Below are 10722 nucleotides of genomic sequence, written 5' to 3' on the forward strand. Positions count from 1 at the left end.
TTGTATCATTCCCCGTCGTCGGAATGGGAGCCTCGGTAAATAGTAAAAAACTAAAGTAGTAAGCACAAAGTGAAAAAATAGGCCTAGGCCTCATCTCATTTTGTAGCTTATCCACCTCTTTGTGTAAAAGAGACCAAATTTCTGCAGCAGCCAATCAGAGCAGCCTCACCCCATAGAACCTTCCTGAGAGAAGCTCAGAGCCTCAGATTTTCTACCGCACGTTGTGCAAGGGAGTCTCCATTGAGCTCTGCTCAGTTTTCTTCAGTTTTTTCTTCAACTACTTGGATTTTTTTCTCAACATGTCGGAGAGGAAAGCCCTTTTTAGAGCCTGTGCCACCTGCTCTAAGAAGAGGCTGTTTGTCGAGGACAAACATGAGGATTGTATCTACTGTTTGTATCCGGACCACAAACCGTTAGACTGTCCAATTTGCAGATCCTTCTCAGCCAAGACCCAGAGGGACAGAGAAGGACGTCTCCTCACATGGCTTCAGAAGGTGAAGGACCGAAAGGACATTATCTCTTCGGACAGTGAGGGCTCCTCGTCTATGGTGTCATCCAGGAGGTCTCAAAAGAGGGGTAGGTCCCCCCTTTCTGCTTCAGACGAGTCCCGACACAAGGCCTTACCAGGGACCTCTGATAGGTCTGACAGGCCGGCTGCCCAAAAATCTCCTCACCGAGGTGAAAAGGAGAGGCAGGGTAAGCCTGAGGAACTTCTGACATCAAAAAAGGTGAGAAAGGCTTCTACAGTCTCTTCGCCTTCCTCAGAGAAGGATCGTGGGGTCCAAAAACCTTCAACCCCGATTCAGGAGGTGGCTTCAGACAAGAAGCATAAACCGTCGACGACTAAACTCCCAAGTACGTCGTCTACGAGTGTTAAAAAGGACAACTCCACCAAGGTTGCCTCGTCGACGGGCTCGTCGACGATGGCTGCGTCGACGCCTACACCGTCGACTGCTTTCAAGGCTCCGGAATCCTGCTCGTCGTCGACGAGGGTGACCACCTCCACGTCGACGACAATGTCTGCAAAGCTGCCGTCGACGGCGGTGTCGTCGACGAGGACGACTTCGACGACGACGATATCGACGACGCCTGTTGCCATGCTGATGACGACGAGCTCGTCGACGGTCCCGTCGACGATTCCACCATCGTCGACGATGAGCTTCACCTCGTCGACGACCCTATCCTCGTCGACGAAGACAGTTTCTATGTCTACACTTCCACTGTCGACACTGATACAGAAGACCTCCCCGTCGACGACGGCCTCGTCGACGAGGGCCTCGTCGACGACGACCTCGTCGACGATGGAATTGGCGGGAAAACATGTTTTTTCGTTGAAAAGAAAGCATATCACGCCAGAGATGACGTCTCCTCGCCAGGTTCAGAAGCTACCACCAACACTACTTTTGGAGGATGACTCTGAGGAAGAGACTTTCAGTGAATTTGGGCAGGCCTATAGCCCTTCTGACCTCCAGGTTAAGGTGCAGGAGTTTAGCTCTGAGGAGGAGCAGATGGAACGACAGCACTATGCTCCAGAGCATTATTATGAGGAGGAATGTACTGCTTCCAGGCAGGTGCCTCCACAACAACCGATGCGTCAGTTACCCGAGGGTATGGTGGCAATACCATCCGCTTTAGTGACGGATTTACAACTTATGTTGCGGGATTACAAGCAACGTTTCCCGACACCTCCGGAAGGCCAACAAGTGCGCACCACGACACCTCCGCCTCAGACATTGCGTCCTGTGGCAGACCATTCTTTACCCTCAAGAGAGCGTGCCGCTGCGCTGGAAGTGCGCCCTCAAGAGGTAGTGCAGGTGCAGGACACTGATGATGATGATGATGATGCTGCGTCTTCAGATGCAGACCAGCAAGCGGATCCTGATCAGGATCAACAGACGCCATGGAATACTACTGACCCTATGGATCCGGACAACACCGACCCGGATAATATTACTTCGCCTCCAGCGGATGTTGGAGGGTTTCACAACTTAATGGACAGGGCATCCAAAAGGTTTGGTCTCCCAGTGACCACAGTGCAATCGGATTGCTTTTTGTATGACTTTAAAGAACCATTCAGGAAGTCAGTGAGGTCCATTCCAATCATCGAGCATGTCTGGTCTGAGGGCTTGAAGGCTATGCATAATCCGGCTACAGTCCTCCCGGTACTTCCGAGACTAGAAAAGAAGTATAAGGCACCGGATGGCAGTCCAGCATGTTTACTTGGCCAACCGAAACCGGATTCGGTCATTTCGCAGGCTGCCCAGAGCAAGTCCAAGAATCCTTCTGCGCCGATGACTACGCCGCCAGATAAGGAGGGCAGGCGTCTAGACAATGTGGGCAAGAGGTTTTCAGCTATGGCCAGTCTCCTGGTTCGGGCGGCCAATGCGTTAGCGATTCTGGGACGCTATGATCGACAAATGTGGTGCGATCTGGCCCCATTTGTTGACGAACTGCAGGATTCGTCTAAGGAAGATGTGAAGAAGATTCTGCTCGAAGGGGAGCGGGCCTCTTCGGAAGTCATTGATGTGGCAATGGATATTGCAACCACCGCATTCCGTGCACTAGCTGGCTCGGCGGTTCTGCGACGCCAGGGGTGGTTAAAGGCCACATGGTTCAGGCAGGAGGTACAGAATAAGATCTTGGATCTGCCATATGACGGTGAGATGCTATTTGGCAAGCACGTTGATGAGGCCCTGCAGGGAATCAAAAAGGACACGGATCCAGCTAAGTCCTTGGGTACATTGCAGTATCGTAAGGTGCCCTTCAGAGGAGCTAGAGGAAGAGGCTTTTCGTCTTACCGTGGAGGTAATCAAAATCGCTACTCCTCTGGATCTCAGTCCAGCCAGTCGTATAAACCACAATACTCTCAAAGGGGCTCTTTCTCTCGCCAGCAGCCTAGAGGACGCCAGGGGCAGCAAAGGAGAGACAACACCAGGAAACAATAGCGGCCAGGTGGCTCTTTCCACTGTTCCTGTTCCCTCATTCACATCTGTGGGGGGCAGGATTTCCCATTGCCTACACAACTGGATGATTATTACATCGGATCAGTGGGTCCTCCAGATTGTCAGAGAAGGACACACATTGGAGTTTCAAGACCTTCCTCCAACAAGAGCGCCGGATGCCTTCCTTCCGAAACATCTCAGGCTCCTTCATCTCGAAGCCCACCAACTTTTCACCAAGGGGGCAGTAGAGCCTGTACCTCTTTCGCAAAAAGGAAAGGGGTTCTATTCCAGGTTCTTCCTGGTTCGGAAGACAAAGAACAAGTGGCGTCCGATTTTAGATCTACGGCAGCTCAACACTTATCTCGTGAAGTTGTCCTTCAGGATGGTCACTCTTCAGGACATCCTTCGTCTGCTCAATCCGGGGGATTATATGGCGACCCTCGATTTGGAGGACGCCTACTTCCACGTTCCTATCCATCCAGCTCACAGGCAATATCTGCGCTTTACAGTGGGCAAGAGTCACTTTCAATTCAAGGTACTGCCTTTTGGTCTCCGGTCCGCCCCACGGATCTTCACAAAGGTTCTAGCTCCGGTGGCAGCTTTTCTCAGAAAACAAGCTATTCAGGTGTTTCCATACCTGGACGATTGGCTGCTGAAAGCTCCATCTGTTCAAGAAGCGTCCAGTGCAGTCCGGACGTGCAAGGATCTGTTCGAGCGGCTAGGTCTTCGCCTCAACAAGGAGAAATCGGTTTTATACCCATCCAGGTCAACAAGATTCCTGGGTGCCATCCTGAACACGGACAGTTGCTTAGCCCTTCCATCGGAGGAGCGCCAGACCAAACTAATGTGTTCAGCTCGTCTTCTCCAATCTCGAAAGACACTGACAGTTCGCAAGTACAAATCACTTCTCGGATCGATTTCATCTTGCATTCCTTTAGTTCCGCACTGCAGGCTCAGGATGCGTCCACTACAAGAGCAACTGGACAGGCAGTGGCGGCAAGTCACAGGATCCTTCGACGACAAGGTTGTCGTTACCAAAGAAATGAGAAAAGCAGGCGGCTGGTGGCTGGAAAAAGACAATCTTTCCAAGGGTTTATCGTTCCTCATTCCTCCATCTCCCCTGATTGTAACAACGGATGCTTCCATGGAAGGATGGGGAGCGGTCCTCCAGGAGCTGAAGGTCAGCGGTCACTGGAGTCCAGTGCAACGCGAGTTCCATATCAACCTCCTGGAACTTCTCGCGATCCGCTTGGCTCTTCAAGCTTTTCTTCCGAGGATTCAAAACAGGACAGTGCTGGTTCGTACGGACAACACTACAGCCATGCACTACATAAACAAACAGGGTGGCACAAGATCCTCCACCCTCTCCAAGGTAGCCCAAACGATATGGAATTGGTTGATACAGAACAACGTCGCCCTTTCGGCGGAACATCTAGCGGGGACGCTCGATGTCAGGGCGGACGCTTTGAGCCGTCAGAGGACAGTCTCTCACGAGTGGGAGTTGGATCAGACCGTTCTGGAGGATCTCTTTGCTCGATGGGGGACACCATCAATCGACCTGTTTGCGACTCCCCAGAACGCCAAATGCCTGTCCTTCGCAAGCAGGGTTCACCATCGGGAATCCTTGGGGAATGCGCTTTTGATTGCCTGGTCAGGCGCCTTTGTTTACGCTTTTCCTCCCATTCCACTGATTCCGAAGTTGGTCAGCAAACTCAAGGTGGAACCGTGCAGGATGATTTTGATCGCTCCAGCATGGCCCAGACAAGTTTGGTACTCGGAGCTACTTCTCCTCTCCCAGGACCAGCCAGTTCTCCTTCAGCCTATTCCAACTTTGCTAACAATGTCTCACGGTCAGGTTCTACATCCGGACTTGAAGTCCCTGCGATTGACAGCGTGGCTCCTGAGTTCAGAGAGTTCCAGGGATTAGATCTCCCAAGTGAATGTAGAGACATTCTAGCTCAGGCTCGGGCCCCTAGTACCAACAAGACCTATCGAGCCAAATGGAAGAGATTCTGTGTTTGGTGCCAGAAGGAAGGTTTACACCCGTATACTTCTTCTCCACACAAGCTCTTGCCTTACCTCCTTTCTCTGGCAAAATCGGGATTGGCTCCATCGTCGATAAAAGTCCATCTGGCAGCCATCTCTAGATTCAGACGTTCATCTTCAGGGCCTTCCCTATGGTCGGCTAGGATTGTCAAACAGTTCCTGAAAGGTTTGTTCAGGGTTTTTCCTCCAGTTCGGCCACCTCCTCCAACCTGGCACTTGAATCTGGTTCTGTCATCCCTCATGAAAGCCCCTTTTGAACCTGTGCATAAGTCTGACCTTAAGTTTCTTTCCTGGAAAGTGGCTCTTCTCTTGGCCCTGACATCGGCTCGTAGAGTAAGCGAGATACAGGCTTTCACGATTGAGGAACCTTTTCTCCAGTTTAAGAATAATGTGCTGATTCTACGGACAAATCCTAAATTTATCCCGAAAGTTCCTTCGGAATTCCACCTAAATGAACCCGTGGTCTTGAAACCATTTTTTCCAAAACCTTCTTCACCTGCGGAAAGAACTCTGCACTCTCTGGACATTCACAGATGCCTGAAATTCTATCTGGAGCGAACGAAGCAGTTCAGGAAATCTTCACAGCTCTTTGTCTCCTTCAGTGCTCCACGCAAGGGTTGTGCTGTTTCGAAGGCTTGTATTTCCCGTTGGATTTCCAGTGCTATACAATTTTGTCACCAGGCGGCTGGGAAACCTCTGCAGCGAGCAGTTCGTGCTCACTCTACCAGATCCATGGCTTCATCTGCGGCGTTATTCGCAGGAGTCCCTATCAAGGACATTTGCAGGGCGGCTACGTGGAGCAGTGTCCACACCTTCACCCGCCACTATTGTCTGGATTCTTCTGTGAGGGAGGATGCAGCAGTGGGCCAAGCAGTCCTGAGGAACCTTTTCCAATAAGTCGGTGAGCTTTCCTTTCTATCCCGCCTTCCTTGGCATATTTTGTATACTGCATTATTGTCATATTTCATGATCCTATGTGTTATACTGTTTTTACAGAGATGTGTCACATTTTCAGGTTTAGGTATGACAAAATATGTTTTTCTTTACTGCTAGTTACTCTGATACAAAGCATGGGAATCTATGAAAGTTCCAATACTGGGGCAAGAAAACAAGTTACTTACCTGTAACTTTGGTTCCCCAGTATTGGTAACTTTCATAGATTCCCATGCGCCCACCCGCCTCCCCTGGGAAAGCTCACTCTTCTGATCTTGATGGATAGCTATATACAACGGCTACGAAAATCTGAGGCTCTGAGCTTCTCTCAGGAAGGTTCTATGGGGTGAGGCTGCTCTGATTGGCTGCTGCAGAAATTTGGTCTCTTTTACACAAAGAGGTGGATAAGCTACAAAATGAGATGAGGCCTAGGCCTATTTTTTCACTTTGTGCTTACTACTTTAGTTTTTTACTATTTACCGAGGCTCCCATTCCGACGACGGGGAATGATACAAAGCATGGGAATCTATGAAAGTTACCAATACTGGGGAACCAAAGTTACAGGTAAGTAACTTGTTTTCATATATATTCTCATGTTATGCCTGATATGAAAGAATGTGAGAGCTCTCACAATACTATGTAACTGATGTAAGATTAGGGAAGAGTGGTGATAGCCACACCTGGATTGTAAGCAAGGTATGGAGTACTGTTATTGGGAATCTTTTGGTTATGTGGATGACTTTGCTGCTATAATTTCTCGTGGTGCAGCATGGGTGTGAAATAGTCAACGACTGAAATTCAAAGGCTTTTTAATAGAAACGAAGAGCAGAAGAAAGCTTTTCATCAGGGAGGGAGAAACTAACTATGATAGTTAAACTTGTGATGTTGATCATTTGCACTTTATTTCAGATGGAAGCAAAAAAAAACATTCAGGCCTCTTGCTTCACACTCAGTATAGCTACGATGAGAATTTTACACTAGTGTCCTCTTAAATCGTCTGCTTATTTTTTTAAAGAAAACCACGGTTTTCAAAAGAGCTGTCCAATAAAATCTGCAGAAAAGCGTTAAACCGCTTTCTGCTCTCACGCTCTGGTCTAAATACAGGGTTTGTAGAAGTCTAAGGAAGGGCAACATATTTATCCTGTGGAGCACATTCATTTGGGAACTTTTGCCAAAAACTGAACATATATAATGTACTAATAATTGTAGGGCTGCCGGTACAATCCCTGAAAATGTGAACTGTTCTGGTAGATGCAGGATATCTTGTCACTGTACCCCAAGCCCCAGTTGAGCCACGGTAAATTGTCTCCATACTCTTACCGCTCCCTCACTCCACCTTCCTAGTTATTGACATTTTCTTTGAAAGAAAAGTAACCACTCTGCATGAAACAATTTGCCTATTCTTGTTGTGAGTTTCACTGTTTGTTCCCCAGTGAGATGCAAAAAATAAATGGACCCTTTCAATCGTACCAGTTTCACCCACCGACTGCTGTAGACCTTAAAAGCAATTTTTCTGCCTTAAATAGATTCATGAGACCATAGAAACTATTAACCACCTGAAGACGCAGAGGGAGTTCATGCTGAGCTTTGCTCGAGACCCCCAGGGCTTCATCAATGACTGGCTGCAGTCCCAGTGCCGTGATCTCAAGGTAAAAGTTTCAGCAAACCCTTCTAGAAGAGCTGCAACATGTTTCTTGTATTGGTAGTAATAATAATCATGCTTGATTGTGATATGCATAGAACTTTTTTGTCCCCATGACTGTCAATGAATGTGTTCCTAAGCACATGCTTGTTGAAAATCTTCTTCGGAGCCAGGTTCTGATTATTTTTTTTGTTGTTAAATTCAGACCATGACTGATGTGGTGGGAAATCCTGAGGAGGAGCGCCGAGCTGAGTTTTACTTTCAGCCTTGGGCCCAAGAAGCCGTGTGTAGATATTTCTATTCAAAGGTGAGTGTGCTAGATGTGGGTAGCATTACTGTTAAGTGAGTAACTAGAAGTGTGAAGCATTTAAAGCTTGTGGAAATACTGTGATTGCAGTCCTCCCCACCCCCACATATCTTCCCCACATTTTTGAGCTTGTTGTAAGTGTCTTTAAAAAAATGTATTATTGAACTTACATAATGCCCACTTCCCTGCCTTGTGGATGAGCAGCATGGCGGAAGGGGTGGGATGTGTTTGTATGACTTCTTGTGACTGTCTCTCCCCCTTTTCTTAGGAGCACAACTGTACTTGAAGATATGAAGAATGGTTGTAGATTTGTGTAGGAGGATAATTTGTGCCTGTCTTATCCTCTATTGCCTTTATACTTAGCACCTCAGTTGGGCATCTTTGCTGTTGTCTGATACTGCTGCAGATAAAACGAATTGCTTCTGCTGGTTGATTTTAAACCCTTTTCAGGGGCACCCTGCTCACTTTGTTTTTGTACCTGCTTTGGGAAAGGGAAGCAAAATGGTGTCTTCTCATCTTTGATGCTGTTTGCGCGTTGCTGCATACTCCTCTGAGCGAACCTTGCTTTGTTTCTCCTCTTTTTTTGGTTCTACACATTTTCATGTAAATGTTCTTTTTGGAAGAGCAGTCCTGCACTGGATCCATTATCTGAGGACATTTCCAAAGGGGCCACTAGCAATACAAACTGCACAGTTAACAGTTTTCTTACTCTTGGTGATGAAAACTACTTAGTTTCATGGTTTGCTGTGCCAGCCCACGATAACAAACAGACATATCCTTTCATATGCTGTGTATAATTGATTATGCTTTTAGTTTAGAAGTCCCTACCCCATTTTATGTAGTAATCGTGGTGACTATAAAGTGGCAATAGGAGCATATTTTCTGAGCTTTTATGGAATGTTTGCCTGTGCTAACTTTCCCACATTAGCATGCCCTGACTCGTGGAGTAGAAATGAACTATTAACGACTTGTTCTGTGTGACCCTGAAGTCCTTGTTTGACCAGAACAGATTATATATATATGTTCAAGGCATGTGTGCTGTAGATGCACATGCTTTGCATAAGTCCACCATCTAGTGTTGGATTCGGATGATTGCAAGTTTTTGTTCTAAGAAGTTTTCTACGCGTCATATGGCTGCGACTACTCATATTGATGATGCTGCGCAGTATTGTCTTGATCTCAGTTTTATTAAGCCCTGAACGATCATCCTTCTGCTTAGCGGGTCTTCTACTCGCTTCCTCTGCCTACAGGCCACTGCTAGCTTGGCCTTTTCTTCACTTCCACGGTCCTTTATAAAATTACCTACTAATGGAACGAACTCTGCTCTGCTTCTGTCCGAAGTGTCACTCGAAGTACCCCCTTACCGACAAACTCCATTTGCAACCTATACCTCGCGCCAGATAATCAAGAGGAAATCTGTCAGGCCTTCAAGTCATTTCGAACAAAAAAGACTCTTCGAGATCGACGTGCTAAATGCCAAGATATGCAGTGTAAACATACGGGTGATGTACCGGACATTTTCAGTCGACAAAGGAGGAAGACTATAAGCATCCACTGCCAGAGGAATCATTATCAGTGCACAATTTCGATTCCAGTCCAATTCTGACAAGGATTTAATCACCCTCCAGCCAGCACAGAAGCGTCAGACAGTGAGTACTTTTACCCCTAATCCAAAGCCCAAAAACATAGACTCCATTTGAAAACACTGCTTACGGTCTGCCACTGCCAAAAAGCCTGACTTGGAAGCCCCGCCATCGGCTCAGCTCCGAAAGTCTGGCCTACAGCAGGGGCCCTCAATTTACTCGACCTCCTGGTCTGCAACGTCTCGACCATTCGTTTCAGCTCCGAAACAAAAAAACTACTATTTCACATCCGGACACAGCTGCTCCTAAATTGAAACATCCTCCCGAAGTTATTCACTTTTGTACGGAAATCTCCACTCAAGCCGATCCTCGATGTAAAGCATGAACGGCTCGATCCAAGGCTGAAATCACTCCAAATTCAGCCTGGAACAAAGAAAATTGTTGTTCAACCAGCAAAACGTAACTTTCCTAAGAAATAGGTAACTTTATGAGAGGATTTGGACATTCCTCTACAGCCTCCAAAGAAGAAAAAGGATGCTGCCACTAGTTCTTGGCGCTTCCATATTCCACCTTCACCTAACCCACATCCACTACCCCCACCATCCACTCCTCCACCTCGTTCACCAGAAATATCTGAGGCAGGTGACATAACACCTCACTCACCCATAGTAGAGGATGATGATATACCACAGAACATACTCCCTGGGGATATTTGGGATAACTTTGATATTGAACCACAAGGGAAGTCAGACCCTGATCTCTATCCCACACGACCATCACCACCTGATGCTGCCTCTGAATATCAGGATTTAGTAGCAAGTACCTTTACATAAGGACACAATAAAGGAGCATTTCCTTTTTGAAACCTTATCTAATGCTCAAAGGGGGCACAGTATCTACAACTCCTTAAAGGTGTGGTACGTCATGCAGATGACATTTGTAAAGGCACTCATGGCTAAAATCATAACATCATGCGTTGACAAAGTATAAAGCTGCTGCATCCCCAGATCCTATATATTAGAGATCAGTTAACACCAGACTCTGATTGTGTCTAATGCAAGAAAAAGGGCAAACTTCTAAACACCAGGAGATGCCCCCTCCCCAAAGAGAAAGAATCTAACCTTATAGAAGAAATGGAGGGGCTCCTCCAACACATCCCAGAGGAACACAGAAAAAGGGGGCAGGAAATTGTTAATGAGGGAAATCTCCTTACCAACAATTTTGAGTAAAAGCTAGTAAAAATGCACTAGACACAGCTGACACCACTGT

The 10722-nt window shown here is 47.2% G+C and overlaps 1 protein-coding gene across 1 annotated transcript in view; it reads left to right on the plus strand.

Moving 5' to 3' along the window:
- The window catches only part of SMARCD1 (SWI/SNF related BAF chromatin remodeling complex subunit D1), a 149656-nt gene that overhangs the window by 124757 nt on the left and 14177 nt on the right, over window positions 1-10722 (plus strand). The window contains exons 11-12 of the mRNA XM_086959350.1: window positions 7448-7570; window positions 7769-7870. Of these exons, the coding sequence (XP_086815476.1) occupies window positions 7448-7570; window positions 7769-7870 (225 nt within the window). The remainder of the gene's footprint in view (window positions 1-7447; window positions 7571-7768; window positions 7871-10722) is intronic.

Source organism: Lissotriton vulgaris, chromosome 1_1, assembly GCF_964263255.1.
Source record: "Lissotriton vulgaris chromosome 1_1, aLisVul1.2, whole genome shotgun sequence".
NCBI lineage: Eukaryota > Metazoa > Chordata > Amphibia > Caudata > Salamandridae > Lissotriton > Lissotriton vulgaris.